This window comes from Lonchura striata, chromosome 6, assembly GCF_050655825.1.
Source record: "Lonchura striata isolate lonStrDom1 chromosome 6, ASM5065582v1, whole genome shotgun sequence".
Classification (NCBI taxonomy): Eukaryota; Metazoa; Chordata; class Aves; order Passeriformes; family Estrildidae; genus Lonchura; species Lonchura striata.
The window spans coordinates 24,204,354-24,223,457 of NC_140708.1; the positions used below are offsets into that span (position 1 = coordinate 24,204,354).

General features: G+C 40.9%; 1 protein-coding gene across 3 annotated transcripts in view; it reads right to left on the minus strand.

Moving 5' to 3' along the window:
* Positions 1-63: 63 nt before the first annotated feature.
* ACTA2 (actin alpha 2, smooth muscle) overlaps positions 64-19,104 on the minus strand; it is a 55,442-nt gene continuing 36,401 nt past the window's right edge. For 2 of the 3 annotated variants that reach the window (XM_085582517.1, XM_085582518.1), the window contains 9 exons: positions 15,491-15,639; positions 7,061-7,232; positions 5,229-5,357; positions 3,849-3,959; positions 3,256-3,340; positions 3,010-3,171; positions 2,570-2,761; positions 1,115-1,296; positions 64-355 (listed from right to left, as the gene is read on the minus strand). In XM_085582517.1, coding sequence (XP_085438643.1) covers positions 212-355; positions 1,115-1,296; positions 2,570-2,761; positions 3,010-3,171; positions 3,256-3,340; positions 3,849-3,959; positions 5,229-5,357; positions 7,061-7,189 — 1,134 coding nt within the window. In that variant the 5' untranslated portion in view covers positions 7,190-7,232; positions 15,491-15,639 and the 3' untranslated portion in view covers positions 64-211. Of the gene's footprint in view, positions 356-1,114; positions 1,297-2,569; positions 2,762-3,009; positions 3,172-3,255; positions 3,341-3,848; positions 3,960-5,228; positions 5,358-7,060; positions 7,233-9,766; positions 9,809-15,490; positions 15,640-19,104 lie in introns of those variants that run through there. The other variant, XM_021539349.4, reaches the window with a different exon arrangement.

Consider the following 19,104-nt stretch of genomic DNA (forward strand, 5'->3'; position numbering starts at 1 on the left):
AGTAATGGCATCTCCGCACACTCACGGCATGGCTTTTGCTTTTGTTTTAAATAGGAGCAGCAATTTCATAGCATATTTAAAATTTATTTTAAAAACTACACAGTATCCAATTAATTAGATTAATTACGATGAAGGATTTATGGAATGAAATTATAAGAATGTACTTTCCTGAATACATTCACACTAAGGAGACATATAAAGAAAAAGCAATTTAAAAGCATTTGCGGTGAACAATGGATGGGCCAGCTTCATCATATTCCTGTTTGCTGATCCACATCTGCTGGAAAGTAGAGAGGGAAGCAAGAATAGAGCCTCCAATCCAGACCGAGTACTTGCGTTCAGGAGGAGCAATGATCTGTTTAAGAAATAAAACATTAAGTACAACTGTCTACTATGAATACAATACATTTTTATACAAAAATACTAAAGCAGTGATCTGTGATATTAAGAAAAACACTGCATCTATGTGCTAGTGCTATCCATTGCTGCAAGCAGGAAAGTTTAGAATTTGTTTTATAAATCTGTACCCTCAAATCCTCTGCCTAACTCAGCCTCCTCAGTGACCCCTATCCCTGGTGCACTCTTGTACTCCTGAGCATATATGAGAAAAGGGGAGATAATTGTTCTGGAAACACATAATGACAGTCCAGGTGGGCTTGAAAAAATCAATGACCTATGGAGCACTCCCTTTGGTATAGCTGATAAAATGTTTGTAAAGCAAAGAACAGAAGATTTGAAGCAGCAGAACAAAGAATAGCTTGTCACGGTGTCTTTCAAACATGTAAGCCAAAGACAAAAACAACATTTCCTCTCTTCCATGTCTATCAGGCTAGAAAGGCTGAAGAAGCTCACATATACCCCAGAGGAAAATTTATGCTTCTGGGTTCATGCTGTTCTTTGGCCACTTAGGACATTTGCTCAAAATCAACATGAACAAGGAAATGAGAGAAGGCTCTCTTCTTCCAGCTCCAAAGTTACCAGTTGGTGATTATTTGCTAAGTAATCCAGATGTAAGTCAAAATATGTTAAAATCACTTACTTTGTAAAGTGTTGCATGTTTCACTAGATCTAAATGCCAGCTCATATAGTCTACAAGTGATTGCACCATACATACCTTGATCTTCATGGTGCTAGGAGCCAGAGCAGTGATTTCCTTCTGCATCCTGTCTGCAATACCCGGGTACATGGTGGTGCCTCCAGACAGCACGTTGTTGGCATAAAGATCCTTTCTGATGTCTATGTCACATTTCATGATGCTGTTGTAAGTGGTTTCATGAATGCCAGCAGACTCCATGCCTGGGGAAGGTACAGAAGAACACTGAGGAAGCAACTCCATACAGACACTTAAAATTGTTAATGCAGAACTGACATGCTGTTTTTAATGACTCTTTGGATGACATCAGTCTCAGAGCTTTGGAAAACTGGAAAGTCATTTTGCCATTGCCTAAATTATTTGCTTAAGAAGTTCCTTGGTGTACAGCCCTCCTCTCCCTCTTATACACAACAACTCCTCCTGAAAAAGAAAGTTGGGATGTGGAATGGTAAAGTTTCCATTACACTTCTGCAGGCAATCTCAATTGTCCCAAGAATTCCTTATATGGTCTTGGAATAATTTGGGATTTTTTTTTCCTTTTTTTTTCTTTTCAAATTAAGTCAACTCAGAGACAGAACAGTCACAATATGTCCTAAAACCTCTACGTATGCAACGCTTTATCTCCGAGTTGAAATTCTGCCTATTGGCAGAACTGACACTGGATTTCTATGTGACCTTTCTGTGTGACCTTGTTGCAAATCTGCCTTCGTGGATGTTGATTAGCATGGCATTGTCTTGGCTTTGCTCCGGATAGGCAATGAACTGTGGATTCAGGATTTGTAGCAGTCTTTTGGAAAAATAAAAGTAGGTCTTGCTGCCTAAATGCCCCTCCCACCTCTTCCCACTCCTGGCAAGCACATTCAAACATACAGAATGGCACAGGCACAATGCCAGAAGACAGGAATAAACATAGTGGCTTTATTTTGGGAAAGCATTTTGGCTAATTGTTTAATGTGAAGTTCTTCCCACCACATTAATAGACCTGTGATGTTCCCCCCCTCGCACAGCCCCCTAAATATCAGGCTAGCCCAGAGGTCCGAGGCTGGGAGGGGAAGAATATCAGGAGATGGCAAAGATTTCCAAAAGAGGCTGTTACCCCAATATATGTTGGTTCAGCTCTCTTTATCCTGTGATGTCCATGTGGAGAGCGGGGCAAAAGAGGACGAACAGGAAATGTCAGGGGTCTATACAGACTTTGGACAGGGTGGGCTTCCCTGGCTCTCCACCAACCCCATTGGGGCAGGAAGGAGGGGTTCAGGGTTATCTTGATCAGAGTCACAGGGTCCCGGGGACAGGGGAAATTGAGTGCCCATGAGCTCACCGTAACAGACCTGTTCTAAAAGATTGTTTTATAATGGGTGCTAGGACACACTCTTGTGTATGTCTGGGTAAGTTAGTAATGGAGCACAAGCAGAAGGAAATTGGGACTTGGTATTTCTGTGTGGTTTACCAAGGCACAACAGTCACTGAACCTACCAATGAAAGATGGCTGGAAGAGGGTCTCTGGGCAGCGAAAGCGTTCATTTCCAATGGTGATCACCTGACCATCAGGAAGCTCATAGCTTTTTTCCAGAGAGGAGGAAGATGCAGCAGTGGCCATCTCATTTTCAAAGTCCAGGGCCACGTAACAGAGCTTTTCCTTAATGTCACGGACAATTTCACGCTCCGCTGTAAAAAGGATTCAATCTTTAAAATGGTATTCAGGAAGGACCCAGACCTGTTGACTGGTTGTTCCCTTTCATCCTCCAACACCCTCCCCATATTTTAAACAAATCCTCTGCTAGTCTTTCAAGGGACCTTCATGTTGGAGACCTTCTCATGCCTATTCAGCTGCAGAACCGCTGACAGTTCTTCTGCGGCCAGGAGAACCAGTGCCCATGAACAACGCCCCTTCTCGGCTGGCAGCGTGTCCTTACCAGTGGTCACGAAGGAGTATCCCCGCTCCGTCAGGATTTTCATGAGGTAGTCGGTCAGGTCCCGGCCAGCCAGGTCCAGGCGCATGATGGCGTGTGGCAGGGCGTAGCCTTCATAGATCGGCACGTTGTGGGTGACACCGTCCCCAGAGTCAAGCACGATCCCTTTGAGGCAGTAACACACGGTTCATTCCCATCATCCCCACAGAACTACTTCAAACACCTATGCCGTGTTCCCCTCAGGCTTACCTGTGGTACGTCCAGAGGCATAGAGGGACAGAACAGCTTGAATAGCTACATACATGGCTGGCACATTGAACGTCTCAAACATAATCTGAAATGCAATTTAAATAATTGTCTTTAGCACTAGAAGGTTTAGTTTAGTTGAAGCAATATACTGAAAAAGAAGTAGAATACAAGATTTTCATATTTCTCTATGCTTGGTAAAAGCAAAAAAGGAAAATACAAAATCTAAATCCAAAAATATTTGTCCTGTAACGTATCTCCCTGTATTTGGCCTATATCTTTATCACATTAATATAGCCACATGCACATATTAAAGATAATTTTGTAATAGGCCTGGGCATAAAAACAGATTAAGATGACATAAAGTTTGGACTGACTGGAGTGCACACATTCAAAGTGGATACAGTGATTTTCTAAACTATATGTAATAATATATAAATATGACAGGTGGTCACTTTGTACTTTCCATCTTCCATAACTGAGAGAGACAGACTGCTGGACAGCGTGACTAACCGGAATGTGTGACTGTGAATGTGACATTCACATCCTGTTGAAAGAAAAGGTTGGACTATTCCATAGCTTTAGTGCGAGCCCACCTGTGTCATTTTCTCACGGTTGGCTTTGGGATTCAGCGGTGCTTCGGTCAGCAGAGTCGGGTGCTCTTCAGGTGCAACCCGGAGCTCATTGTAGAAAGAATGATGCCAGATCTGAGGACAGTGAGAGAAGCCAAGGGAAAGAAACACCATCAGTCAGCAGCTCAGCATCACTTCCAGACAGGTACTGAGCTCCAGAACTCTGCTTACAGCTCTAGATATATGCTGGTGATGTTTCTCATGCAGTTGTTCTTACTGCCTCCACAGAGACTACCAGAGTAACTGTAGAAAGAAAATCACCATCCTCAGGATTTACTACCAGTAATATATGGCTTACTTTAAGGACACATAAGGAAAATTAACATGGTACTCTTACAATAGAAAAGACAGAAGAGGACACACTTGGTTCCAGCAATGCTATTTCAATAATGACTGAAAGGGAAACAGTTCCAGAACAACTCAGAGAACATACACAGATTTCAATAGATAATGAGTCTTTTGACAGTTTCTTCTTTTGGTTTGTACAGGCCAGACCAAGAATTCATGAAAAGAAATGAAGATAAATGGTTTGTGAGGTTGAAAGCCACTTCTGTTTATCACCTCCACATAATTTGTTCCTACTGTAAAAATCTGAGGCCAAATTGGGCAGTGAGGAGGCTAATACACTGATAAGAAGTAAAACAACCTGGGATTTCAGTCTGAAGGCCAAGAAGTTTTTGCTAAGCTTGTTTTCAAGCCGGTGGTCATTAGGGACTGGTTGATATGTTTGGCATCTAAAAGATTTTGCTTTCAAGCAAATTCTACAATACTGAGACTCATTAAGTGCTGGTGACTCCACACACTTACAGTGTGTTGGGATGTTCAGACTGTTCCAAATACCCCTATTTTCACAGAACAACATTAAATGGAGATACCATTTTAGAATCTTAGAAATTATATTATCTGTACAAACTATGACTATAAACATGGTTCTGGAAGCCTTTCAGTCAAATACTGGCTCTGAAATGGATGCATTGCACTGCAATATTGCTAATCTTCCAAGCATAAAAAGTATGTGTATAAACACTTCCCTTCTCATCAGAATCACATTCATGCTTTGCATTTTTGCAGAAACAGATAACTTCTTAAATTCCATTTTTTACTGGCAATTTGATTTATTCCTTTTCCTTTCTTCCTTCCCTTCTTTCTCCCCCTGCCCCCTTCTCAATAACTAGCAAAGATCAGGCTGGAGTAAAAGAACTCCTAATTACAATTTTGGTGTACTCCTACTGATACTCAAGCTTTAGACACTTTCATCTAAAATTTAGAGGATATTCTGTAAATATTTGGATCAAATAGTTCTGTTTATCAGTAGTACACATTGGCTTTTCAAAGCTGAAATACCTTCTCCATGTCGTCCCAGTTTGTAATGATGCCGTGCTCTATGGGGTATTTCAGGGTCAGGATTCCTCTCTTGCTTTGAGCCTCGTCACCCACATAGCTGTCTTTTTGACCCATACCAACCATCACACCCTATAAAATAATACAAATTGTGTTAGTCTCTCAGGGAAAAGTGTCATAAAGTAGACAGAACATTAGCTGGGAAATAAATCCAGTTGCCAGCTATACTAGTTACAATACAATTTACTATTACTGACAAATGGGGTATTGTGTGTTGCTCTTAAATTGCCAGTATTAAATGTTTGATTAAGTCTCTGGAGTTCATATTTCCACTACAGTTAAGTAAACAGAGTAAGTACAATATTAAATGCATCAAGATAAAGTGGGAAAACTGAGTTGGTTTATGTTTGTTATTATTTAGGGATGAACAGTCTGCTAAATGACAATAAAGTGAGGTAAAAGCAGAAAGTGATATTGTGCCATCTAAGGGTCAAGATGGAGTGATATAAACTTTACATTTCTCAAAGCTTCAGTTTCAACATTTTTTAATCCTCTATTTGAATGCCATAATACTGTAATTAGGGATGGACAATTTAAATCTACTCTGTGGGCTTCTTTACAGATATTTTCATGGATCCTGTAGAAATTATTAAAGGACCAGAATCTGGAAACTACTCTGGATATACATTAGTCTCTATGTTAAAATCAGAAATAATGAAAGAAAAATAAAATATAGTAGGATTTTTTAAGTGCGTAATACTTCTATCAGAACTTAGTCATTACAGATTCCAAATCTTAGCATTTCTAAATCCATGTCTTAAAAACAGGTATCCCATATTTACAATTTTTAATGGGATGATCTCTCCTAAATGATCAGGAAAGAAAGGTTCTAGAAATCTGTATTTATTTCTACTGTAACTATATGGCTTTGTTTTGAGCAATTATTATCATTTCCACTAGCTACAGATGGTGGCATTTGAATGCACTTTCCAAATTATGGTAATTCCCAGAGGCATTAATTAGCCCTCAAGTCCTTTTTTCTATATTGAAATGCAGGTATTTCTCCAATCCTGGAGAATTTAAAATGCATTTGCCGGACATATAAAGTCTTCATCTTGCAAAGAGCTTGCCTCTTTTCGCCCAGGGCCTTGGGTGACTTAGAAGCAATTAGGTGGATCTGTTAATTACTTGGATTAGTTTGTCATGACCTAGAAAAGCTGCTCTAATTCATGCTTATGGTGATCTGTCTCATAAACTATAATTAACAGCTCAGATAATAAATGTCTTTTGCAAACTATTAAAATATAGTAGAGTGCATCATATACTCAAATATAAACCTTGAAGCTAAAGAAACTCAACCCTAGACAGGTACCCATTTAATGAATAAGTACCTATTGGTACTTATTCATTAATGAATAAAGTCAGAAAGGTCATGAGGAAGCTAAGTGAAAACTTCTGCTTCCTGCTTTAGTCTTCCACACATTACCTATTCTCAGCTTTAAGGGCAGCCAGAATTTCTAGATGTTCCTGTGTTAGGCTTATTTGGATTTTGGACTGGGTTTCTTTAAACTAGTTTTACTCACCCAGTTCTCTAGGTGATTCAAAATTAAGGGGTAGAGAAAAGATGGCATAGAAGAGAGTGAAAAATTTTAAAAGGATTTTTTTACAGGGCAAGAGACCTCCTTTGATTCAGGTGAGTGTGCTGCCGGACTCATTTTGCCTGGAAATACTGTGTTACACAGATCAGCCCATGCTGGACTAGCCCCAGGCACAGATGGCCCTGGCTGAAGAGCTGGGGACAGGGCAGCAAAGCCTTCTACAAAGTAATTCATCACCTGGTGCCTGGGACGACCCACAATGGACGGGAAAACTGCTCTGGGAGCATCGTCTCCAGCGAAGCCGGCTTTACAGAGCCCCGACCCGTTGTCACAAACAAGGGCAGTGCTGTCCTCTTCCTCACACATCTTCTACAGCAGTGCCTGCTGGCCTTCCCGACAGAAAACAGCCCTATGAAAACAGCAGGGAAGAATTAAACCAGAACCAAAAATCACACTCGGGTAGCAGAGCCACCCTGGCTACCAGAACCTGCAAGGAGGGGTATGGTCCTGGGCTGGGAATCACAAGGATGTGGGGCTGTGAGAGGGAATGGGCTTCATTCCGAAAGCATGAGCAGTATCAGCCATGTCTGTGTGCACCAGAGATTATCCAGGGAATTCCAGAGGAGACTTCCAGCCCCGCAGCACGGGCAGAGAGATCAGGGAGCAGCAAATGTTTATCTAAATTTGGTCTCAGAAATCCACGGCTGGGGGAGGTTGATAAAAGAGAACACTGGACTGACAGCTGCAAAAACAAAGGTTCATTTGCATTTAATTCAGCACAACTTCTCCTGCTTTTCTATCGCCCTGACAAAATCCTGACACATGTGGATAGATGTTAAAAGGTAAGAGCACTTCAGCTTCCCCTTCTAGTCGTGAGCTTCCCAAAAACTAATTACATTAAATGCTATGCATGTACCAGGGGTGTTTTCCTGATGCAGATATTAATCCACTGGTTAAGATGGCCAATTAAGTTTATATTTAACCTTTTGAAAAGGTAGAAATTTTCCAAATAAAAAAGGGGGAAAAAAAGAAGCAAGTCTTTTCCAGGTCTCCCCTAATCAGTCAGAAAAATAAACCCACCTTTAAAATTAAGCCAGAGACAGTATGTGTTTTAAAAACAGGCCATAACGTCTGCTCTATCATCATTTCAAAGCAGCTAATAAACTACATTTGTATTGTGACAGTAAATTTATGTTAGCTCCTTGGCTCAGTAAAAAAACTGTTTTCTTGCTCTGGCAACAGAAGATAATATGGGTAATAAAAATGCTTTGAAGGCTTTGTATTGAAGTCAATTACAGAAACAAGCACTGAATACCAGGACTCAAGAAGAATTATTTGCTCACAATTTATAGTGTGGTAGGGAATCACTTGGCCCACTCCAAGCCTGGGCTTCCATGCAGAGTCCAACAAATTGCAGTGTGTTAACAGCTAAGGGAGACAGCTGTCATCCACGGACCAGCTGGCTCCACATGCAGTCTCCAAAACCTTCTGCTGCAGGAATACTGGAAGTGCAGGCAGAAATGAGAATGGGGCCAGCAAGAGCCACGGCCGTGAGCAAGGGAGGCCACAATCTGTTTAGCCTCTACAATGGATGGAACAAGCCCAGACAGTTCTCCCAAATGCTTCATTTGAGATCCTCTGTCTCTCCCAGCCAGGCAGCCACGAGACGTGGCTGCAGCCCTGCTCCTGCAGGCTGCGTGGGCAGAGCTCCCAGGAGAAGGCAAGGATAGGGAAATCCTAACTTTGTGTTCCAGATATTTTATCATTGTAACTGTGGAAGGAAAGTAAGTTGCAATTTTTTTCATTTATTAAACTACTTAGGCTCTTTATATTAAAATATTTACTGAATGGAGTACAACTGTTATCTAACATGAATGAACAGACTGGTTTGGACAAACCATTTCCTAATTAGGAAATATGCTTTTCAGCCGTCTGTTTTTGGAACCGTGTTTGAGGTCAGGGGGGTTGCTCAAACCAATGCAGCTAATGCAATGCCAAAAATCACTTGGGGGAGGGGAAGAAGGGGGCAGGAAAGGCTACATTTCTGAGCTTAGTGGACTGTAAATGAAAACCATATTTAGTAATAAAGCACAAAAAGTTGAAAAATCAGACAGAGGGCTCTGCTACCAACCAATGAGTTACAGCTCAGGACTGCCATGGCAGGCAAATGTCGCAGAGACTGTGGAAGAAAGGAAATTTTTCTCCCAAGTAAACAGAACAGTCTTTAGCCTCTTTCTTCTCCCTGTTTTGCATGCAAATATAATCAATCACCTCACCAATCTACCCAATAAATTATAAAGGGAACTCCAGCTCCACAAGTGCTGTGTGTAGCCTGCAAATGAATATTTGGCATTTTACATAACAGTAGTTTCATACACATAGAGACAAGGATGAATACACATGCATCCTCATTTCATCCTATTAGACACTGCTGATTAGCATACTACCAGCTCTTCCTGCAGTCACATTCCATGAAACACTCTTTTATCTCACACTCGATTGAAAGCACTGAAGCAAATCTGCTAAGAAACACTATTACCCCATCAGGGGTATTACTATACCCCACCAGGAACTCTGTCCCAAACTAATACCCCAATGTCAGACAAGTTCATTTAAACCAGAGTATATCTGCAATTCCAGCGGTGGCATTACACAAGCCATTTTTTTATATAGTTGCTGAAGTGCTGGTAGAAGCAGTAAAATTATTAGGGTAATTTTTCTTTTAGGGTAAATTATGAGGGTAACTTTTCTCTTCCTTGAAGAATATAAAATAAAGACAACTCAGTACAGATACTAAAAGTATTTTATCTACTCAATTCTAATAAGCCTTTTAAGCAAATTACAGCACAGCAGTGCATCCTTCTGAACAACTTCCACTTGACATTATTTAATTGAAATCCTCCAGCAACCTGTAAATCATGCCATTGGTTCCGTGCCACTTACCCTGACAGCGCTTGGCTGAGGATGGCTGCTCTAGGGTGGTACACTCCGTATCTGAAACCTCAGAGGTTTTATAGCCCCTTCAGCTCTTCTCCTCCCACTAGCCTCCCAAACAAGGAGCAGAGACAGACAGAGACAGAGCTGAAGTCTCTAACAAAACCATATAGGGACCTTAATACAAAAAACTCTAATCTGGGTGGCCACAGGCCCTGGGTCTCTTCCACTGCATTCCAGTGTAGAGCTCATGAAACAGGAGGAGACTTTCAGCTGTGTAAGATAAACATTTAAAAACTTCAGGAGAGTTGCTAAAATACAGAGAAAGTGTGCCCACAGTAGACATCCTCTCACAGGTTGATCATGTGCTCAAACAAGAGAGGTCCAGGACTCCACAGTAACATCCAAGAAGCATAATGAAAAATTGGAAGAGCAGTAATTTATAACAGGGAAGGTCTTTTAAACAAACACCTTGCTGTCATTAAAGATTTTGATAAAAACAATGAATAAATATTTTTGGCCAGCTAAACAGCTGCTTAATTTTTCTACAAAGTCTCTTTAAAAGCTTATAATTTTGCTTGTATAATAAATATTGCCCACAGGCTTAAGGGTAATAAAAAAGTACCAGCTGTTGTACAAGATTCACAGAGAAATCTTTGAAGGTTTTGAAAATGTTCAATTAAAAGATTGTTATTATCCTCTCTGGTCTGTGATGGGTTAGAATCCATTCTGTTTCTCTGAAAGCTTATTTTCCAGCTCCAGGTTCTGCAGACCAAATTTGCCCTAGAGCTACTCCACTGATGCCCACAAATCTGCACTGTCAGAAATTTACATCTCAAATTGTTCATAATAAAGTTATTTAATTTTATAACCCCAGCTATCTTTTTCACTGAACACATTTTTAGCAAACAAAGGAACAGTTCTCATTGTACAAGTTATTTTCAGCACAAGCCTGGATTTCTACAGCTGTAGCCAACTGTTCTGTGGACAGATTAATTCTAGTGAAGCAGCCCTTTCACAGCCAACAATGTTTTCTCATTAAGTTTGTACAACAGATGAGAAACAGCATCTCTTAACTCCAATACAAAACCTTAAAAATTCAAAAGTTCTCCAAACACACAAGCCAAGAGAGATGTGATAATCCAAGTAAGAGCCTTGCTTTGCAAGTCTTGTTACAACAGGGAGAGGTGCCGTGCATTTGTTTATGGAGCGCTGGCTGCCTAACTGAGAAGCTTTCATGAAAAAAAACCTCCCAGAAAACCACAGTGAAAGTTTTTCTGATGTGAAAAATTTAAGGAATAAACTGCTAGCAGAGATAGTAAATAGGCAGGATTATGGATTGAACACCAAAAGGAATTTAACTTTTAAGGAAAGGAACTTTTAAGGAATGTAACTGCTCTGGAGAGTCAGAAACAGAAGCTAGCAAGTGTTGGAACATGAGCCATGCAAAAGCTATTTACTATTTCACTTCCATCATCAGGGCAAAAGACAGATATACTAAAAAAAAAAAAAAAAAAAAAGAAGAAAAGGAAAGAAAAAGGGCAAGAAAAAGAAAAAAACCCATTGAGGTAACCAACCCAAACCTGAAGATCTAAAGAGGCCCTTTTTTGCATATCTCCAACTGACTTTCTAAGGACAGCCAAAACCAAATTCTTTGTTTTTTAAACAACACTCAACAACATAGCTGAGAAAACTTGCATACCTCATATAGAACATATGGTATTAGATCAGGGAAGCTTGGTCAAGGGGAATGGGAATTTCACACAGCAGAACCCATCAATGCAGTATCATGTCTGATTTCGATACAAGCATCAATTACCTTTTAGATCAGAAGAAACACACTCCAAGGTTTTCAGAAACATCATCCTTGAATATCTAGACTGGGACAAAGATTCAATAGAACACAAACTTTCTGCCTTACTGAGCAGAAGTTCACAATCCCAAAAACACTTGGTGGTGATGGTACTATGGTGGGTCCAGCACAAGTGAGGTTGCAGAGCCAAGTAAACATCCTTCAGCAGAGCTGGTACCTCACCCACACTGCTCCTTGGCATAGCTAGAAATACAGGCAACAGTTTTCTACCTTTGACAGTGAAGGAGACAGTGGCCACACAGATACCAGAGACTGGACCTCTGTTAAGCTTTGTCATTATTGCTGTAACCTTACCCTGGTGCACACCACAATTACTGCTGGTGGCAGTGGTGGCAGCAGCACCCCCTTGGCTGCTTTGAGGAGTGGTTATTTGGGTGGGGACCACACACCACCTTCCCTGTCATGGGCACCGAAGATTTCAGGGTGCTCATGAAAAAGACACAGCTGACACAGGGTCTCGCTCAGAGCAGGCAGTTGTTGATGTGGTGATACAGAGTAAACACCAGCTCTTTGGAAGGAGCTGCCATATGAAGGGTATTTGTTAGGGACAGGCACAGGCAGACTAGAAGGAAGAAGTAAGCCCAGAGGCTGACTGAGCAGTAGTGAATGGATACACAGCAACAGCAGAGGGAAAATGCAGAAGTGCTGCCCAGCCACAGCTCCAGAGCACAATGAAGAGCAGTGCAGGCAGCTCGTCCCTGCAGTGGGACATTATGGAAAATGCCAGGGCAGGAAGGAAGGAAGGCAGGCAAATAGGTGAACTATACAAGGAAATTAAGTCAGTCCAGCTTCAGGGACATTATAGAATAAAAGAATTCCTTTTCTTTTTAATGGCTCCATGCTGAAGTTATGATCACACAAATATTTCTGTACATAAAAGCTCATGTGAAAAAAATTACATTAGTAGCTTATACCTTTTCTTCTCAGTAACTTAGGTCATTGCCAGAGGGGCAAGGGCAGAGGGAAGAATGAACTCAGAAGAATGAGACATGAATGAGAACCTAAAAAGAACTGCATAGAAAAAGTCTGAGAATCAAGCCTAGGTTCTGGGGATCAAACCTCTGAACCCTCCTCTGCAGCTATGGACAAACAAGAGCTCATCTGAAACATATCTATATATATAGAGTGGGGCTTTGGGTTTTTTGTTTGTGTTTTTTTGTGCTTGCTTTTTAAGGAAAAGAACAAAACACCATTCCTGAAAGTAGTTTAGCTTTCCCTCTGGAGGCCACTTCCAACACCAGCTTCTGCTGCCTTTCAGTCCCTATCCCACTCATTTGTACAGAAACTGCAGAGCACAATTTGCCTGGTGTGTCTACCCCAAGGTTCTTGTTCTTTCTTTGTATCCATAGCGAAAACCTATGGTGTTTATTTACCTCCCCCTGAGAACTTCTTAGGTTTTCCACGCTAAACCCTTTTGCAGTCTGCATCACAGGAGTATGTCTGGAGTACAATCAGCAAAAGAAAAAGATAATAAATTAACTTTGCCTCTCTCTTCAATATCTTTTCCCCTGATCTCTTAATAGAGATACTAGCAAAGTTCCAATGCACATTGGGAACTCTCTTGACTTGACTTCCAACATCTTTCAATATGTCAGTGGAAATTTAACTGCACCTTCCTTAGTTCTTTCTTTTCAGTAACTGTGGATTGCCATACGAACACAAAGTGTGCCTGGGCCTCCACAGCAGCAGGGGCTGTAGATCCAGCCATGCCTAGGAAATGGCTCCAGCTGGCCCAGAGAATGCCAGCTCAGAGGCCCAGCACCAGTGGGTAGATGCCATACCTTTTTGGTAAAGGAGGGACAGAAGCTGCAGGCTTATCCCAGGCTATAGAAGACTGTGAATAAAGTAATCTTTTTGCTTTACTTTATAAGGGAAAACAACTTCTGAGATGTGCATGGAAACCTTCCTGCCTTCATGCAATTGGCTGTTTAGGAATGAGGCTCTGCTAAATAAGTCTCTGGCTCCTTTTTATTTGGGGATTCCTTTCATCTTCGTAACATTAGCAAAATCTCTAAATGTTTTGGTTTGTCTGGCTTCAGGCCCTCTCCTCTACCTCATTGATAGGCTTTACACATCCCCACCCCCTATTTAGAGAAAGATAGGAATAAATAAGCTTCAGGGAGCAGAAAGTTGCTCTAATAACCTGATTCATTGCAGCTGTCACACAGTAAGCATCTGTAAAGTGTCAGATTAACCATAAACTGTCAGACCCATAGATTAGCTTTCTCTGTGATTGTCAGGCTCCTGCACTGGTCCCACTCTAACAACTAAGACAAAATCGCTCTAATAATTTTCAAATACGGCAGTTTTCAACCTTCAAAATTTGGAAAGTAGTTTTGCCTGTGTTCCTCAAGAGCTGGAGAAGACAGTGTTTGCCATCTGGGCCTCAAGTAGACTGATGAAGAATATTAATTCACAACCTTCCTTCATCTTCTTAACAAGGTATCTTCCTCTATGGTAATGTGGTAAAATTATCCTTCATTCAAAATCAAAGAAACATGTTCAAAGCAAAAATGAGATAATGTCTCCCCCATCACCCTTCTTAGGTAAATAAACAGCACATAAACACAAGTTCTGCTGGGTCAGGCTGATATCCATACAGCTCAGTATCCTGTGTCTGAGATTTCCTAATAGCAGATGCTTGGAAAGAAATGGGACACCTACAGTGATTTTCTTCCTATATCCTCTCTCCTTCCTTATGTAAAGCAAAAGGATTTCTTAAGACAGGAGTATGTATCCATATCCTCATACATAATAGATGCAGATATATTAGATATTTTCTCTCCATAAATTTGACATAAGTTTAAATACATAGTTTTGAATGCCTTTCAAGATTTTTGGTTGGGTTTTTTTGTTTGTTTGTTTGGGGTTTTTGTGTTTTTTGTTGGGTTTTTTTGTGTGTGTGTGTGTGTGTTTTTGTAGAAATAAACTCTGCATTTTATCTGCAAGGCATCTCCCATAGCTCACAATCTAACTGGTGTAGACATCCCTAATCTTACAATGAAAACAACAAATATGTCAGAAAGACAGTCAAAGGAACACTGTCTATACCAGGAGCTGCAAATCCAGCAGAGATTCTGGGTAAGCCCTCAGGCCACTGGCCAGGGCAGAGCTCTCACCCACTGTGTGCAAACTATCAGCAGCACCTCAGTAGCTTGGTCACAGCTCATACTGACATAACTGTCCAAAATTACACTCTAGATAAGGCCTCGCAATAATGTTATATTGGAATATTTCTCAAGGGCCAGATTCCCCATGATTAGAACCTCTGCAGCAACAAGTTATCCAAACTTGTCAAAATGTAAATGACATCTTCCCACCACACCACTGTGGAAAAAAAAAAAATAATAAAAAAAGAAGTCTTCTAGGGAAGTCAGACCTACACAGCCTGTGTGTGGGACAGGGAGGGCGAAGGGGTCCTTCTCCACAAAACTTCCCAGCTCCACAGCCAACACATTCCCAGACTGACAGCAACAAGGACATCAGTTCCCCCCACATTTTTGCAAGTGGTTGTCCTGTTACTATCTCACCAAGAGCAAGGTTTCAAGAGGAGCTTGCACATTGTAAGGAATCAGATGGTTCCCACGAGAGAAATTTGCTGGAAGTGAGTTTCATGGACCAATTACTTACAGATTAAACCTGTGGGCTCTGAATGCTTGTTTCTATCACAGCTCAACTCCTGTATGAGCCAATATGCCTGGCTCTCCAGCAAATCATGAGGAAAAGGACCTCAACAAGGTAATTTCTTTCACTAGCAAATTTAATAATTTGCTGTACTGCTACAGTTTCACTTTTTGGCTCTAGATGATGGCAAATTGTGGAGTCACTCTCACCACAAACGTCACCAAGCTGGTACCTGCCTCTCCCAAAGGCTGAGTCCTGGTCTCCATTTCTTGCTCCTGGCACTGGGTTTAGAGCATTCAGAGTTTAAGTGTCACTGCTGGGCAGGACAAGGAGATGTGACCACACTGCAACTTCCTTGTCTTCTGTATGAGTCACTCAGCACAACCTACAAACAAAAGAGAGCGCAGCTGAACTTTTTTTTTTTTTTAACTTCACAAGAACCACTAAATAACAGTGAAGGAATGAGCGTTAAGTGGCAATAAACCAAAGAATGTACAAAATATACAAGGAGAAATCTACCACCTTTGTGACTAAAGTGAACACATACTTTTAGAAATACCTTTGGATAAAAAGGAAACCCACTTTTGGAATTGGCATGCCATTATATGAAAGTGTATGCTGTTATATGCAAAAGTAAAAAAATACTGTGGCCAATGCAGTCATATTTAATACATGTGCATTGTCTGTATCAGAAAAAAAAAGAAGTCAGAAGTCAATTCGAAAGTTTGCAAAAACTTTTGGGGGCTTTTTTGATTTCAATTCCACTGCAAGAGGATGTTAAAAGAACCATCAATAAAGTTGGGCATGGACATTGCAGCAGGCATGAATAGCCTGCATCCACACAGGTGTTACAAATAGGCCAAAGTGCCTCCAGAAAAATCAACACTTACTTTCATCAGCCCTTTAAAATGCTTGTGGGGTTTTCCCCAGGAAGAAAGGCAGTTTAACAAAAAATTCAAGCATGTAATGACAAGAAGTAGCTAATTACAATCATGCCAGATGAACACACCACTCTAAGTCAACCTATCACAGCTGCAAATACAGAATTCAAACAACAAAAATAAAGAGCAAAAATATAATAAAAATTGAGAATAAGGCTGTATAAAAATGACTTTTTGTAATTTTTTGAGGAATATTATAAACATAGTTGTAAAAGCCCTCAGAACCCCTTTGCATTCTAAAATATTTAAAAAACCAAACAACTGCAGATCCAACATATACAGAGTAGCATGAGAGCTGCCTCTGAAGCTGAAGCCTTACAGCATAACAGTGCAGGGAAATCGCTGCTGGGTGGGTGGAATTCTGTGGGACCCAGCACTGCCTGTACATCTTAATGCCTTTATCAGTGATCTGAACAATAACATATGTTACAGAAAAAGGTCACAGATAAAATCTGTGTTAGCATGTATGTATTTTTATAACTTGCTACAACCTACATTACAGATCTAAGATGAAACAGAGTTCACTCCAACAGAATTCTGTTTATATGAGGAAGCCTTGAGAAGGCTCTCTGCATTGTGACCTGTGCAGAAGGATTCTTACCCCATGCCCCCATGGCACTTTGGCTGAATGCAATTTTGGCTGATGAAAACACACCCAGGAACGTGGTGCCTAACTCAGTGCAGCTTGCAGGAAGGACAGGACATCACTGGAGCTCTCCCGTGCCCCATGTGCAGTGCCAGCCTGCCTGTCACACCTCCCTGCACTCATCCTGGCTGCTGCTCAGCCCTGGGAGATCCTCCTGTTACAAAGTGTGGTGCCCCAGGAGAGAGCTGCTGATGGTTGGTCACTTAGCACACAGCTGTGTCTCATGCACTAGAATATTCAGTTTATAAACTGCTTCCCAAACGATGCTAAAGCCTCACAAGAAAACTGAAGCAGGTCCTTGCTTTGCAGATGCATCTTAGTTACATAAGGTTGTTTCCTCTTCCTCTTTCTTATAGGCAGCCATAAGAACTGTGGAAAAGTACAGATACCATGCTATTTTTGTTCAATAATTTCATTGGTTTTCTGAAAGTTTAAAAGCATTTTCCAATCAAACTTAGGTTTTTCTTTTCCTCTTCCACTAAATGTGTTTTAACTGCTTGGTCAAATTCCCTTACAGGCCAAAAAATAAAATGTTGTTCCTTTTCTTTTATGACTGTAAGGAAGACTAAGATATATAATTCTGAAACAAATATAATCAGCCTCCTGAACATGGAAAAACTCAGAGTTCTCTAAAACTTTTTATCATTCCAGCCCATTTCAGGACCAATTACTGTACTACTGGTCTCAAGGGAGATGAAAATTGTCAGGACTCAGGTCTAACCTGCCAGTGGGAGATTTCTGCAAACTTAACTGCTTTTTGATCCATTTTTGTTCTTCTTGCAAGCCAGTAACATCACTGAAAAAAAGATAAGTCTCAGAATTATAGTTTCTACCATGTTGTCAGTCCTGTAAGTACTTCCTGAGTTTCCCTTTCTTTTAGTTCCTTGCTAGAACCTTGTTGAAGGCATAGTGACTCCTTTCACAGCTGCACAACACTGCTGTACAAGGATCCTGAAAATGTCTGGATAGTTTCCACATCAGGATACCAGAACTATGTACAACTCTTCCAGCTTCCTAATTAAAGCCCATTACTTACTGCATTGTATTTAGCTGTCTCTGGGAATTCATTTACAAGGTCAAAAGCTCAGACCTCTTCAATATAATATAAATCATTTCCCTACACATTGTTTAATACAAGGAGAAAATGATGCAATGAACACATTGTTTAATACAAGGAGAAAATGATGCAATTAGCAGATCTTCAGCACAATCACATCCCCCTTTCTGAATCGCATTTAAATAAAACAGTGTTGCTATAGCATTTTATTGCATTAGAGACTGAACACCACTCACACTGCAAATGTGTGAGGCCTCAGGAAAAGGGGCTGGAAGGAGCAGGGGATAACCACACTTGGGAAAAGGAGTTAACATCTGTGTTCTTTTACTCTGCATACAATACAAGCTACTGTTTTCATGAGGGCTAAACCTTCCCTATCACCTTGCTTTTAATAAATTATTATCCTTCCATTACTTGTTTTTGTCAGATCCTGTTTTTCAGGTGAGCCCCCTATGTACCAGCAGCCTTTCACTGAAGCAAGCTGTGGCATGGCTCTGCCATGGCCCAGTGCAGGACAGACCATGCTGCCCCTTCAGGGAGCTGATGGAGAAGGGGTTGGTGGCCAGCCTGAGAGAGGCAAATCCCCAGGCATTGCTATAAAATATCTTTACCTATGCTTTATGCATAGGTAGTGAAACCTTAGATTCAATCAAGGTAATATCAAAACTACCATTGATCTCAAAAAAAAAAAAAAACAAAAAAAAAAAAACAAAAAAAAACACAGGTCTCTGAAGTGAATAACTGAAAGATGAGAATTCAGTCCAAAACCTCTGCTTCCAGAAGGTAAGACCATTTCCCTACACTAATAGCAAAGGCATGTGAATTCCTCTTCATTTCTCATATGAAACTGAGGAACTGCTCTCCTCTCAGCTGGCTGCCTCCAGGCAGGGAGGTTTCTGAGCATCCCCAAGCTGGGAGAAACACACGGGAAACCTGTGGCTTTAAGAGCCATGGCCTGCACTACCACTTGACTCTGCTGCCCATTCCAGGGAACAAAAAATGCATGTTCTGCTGTCCATCCCTCTGCAGTCCCTCATCCCATTCCTGCATCTGAGCTGGCTGACAGCAGGAGAGACAGCTACTGTGCAGTGTGGAAAGGATGTCTCTTTCAAAATACTGGCCTCCAAGAAGTATCTGGGAAATTATTCAGCTGAAAAATAACACTGATGGCTTATCTGGGAATTGAACAGACTGCTTCAGACAGCT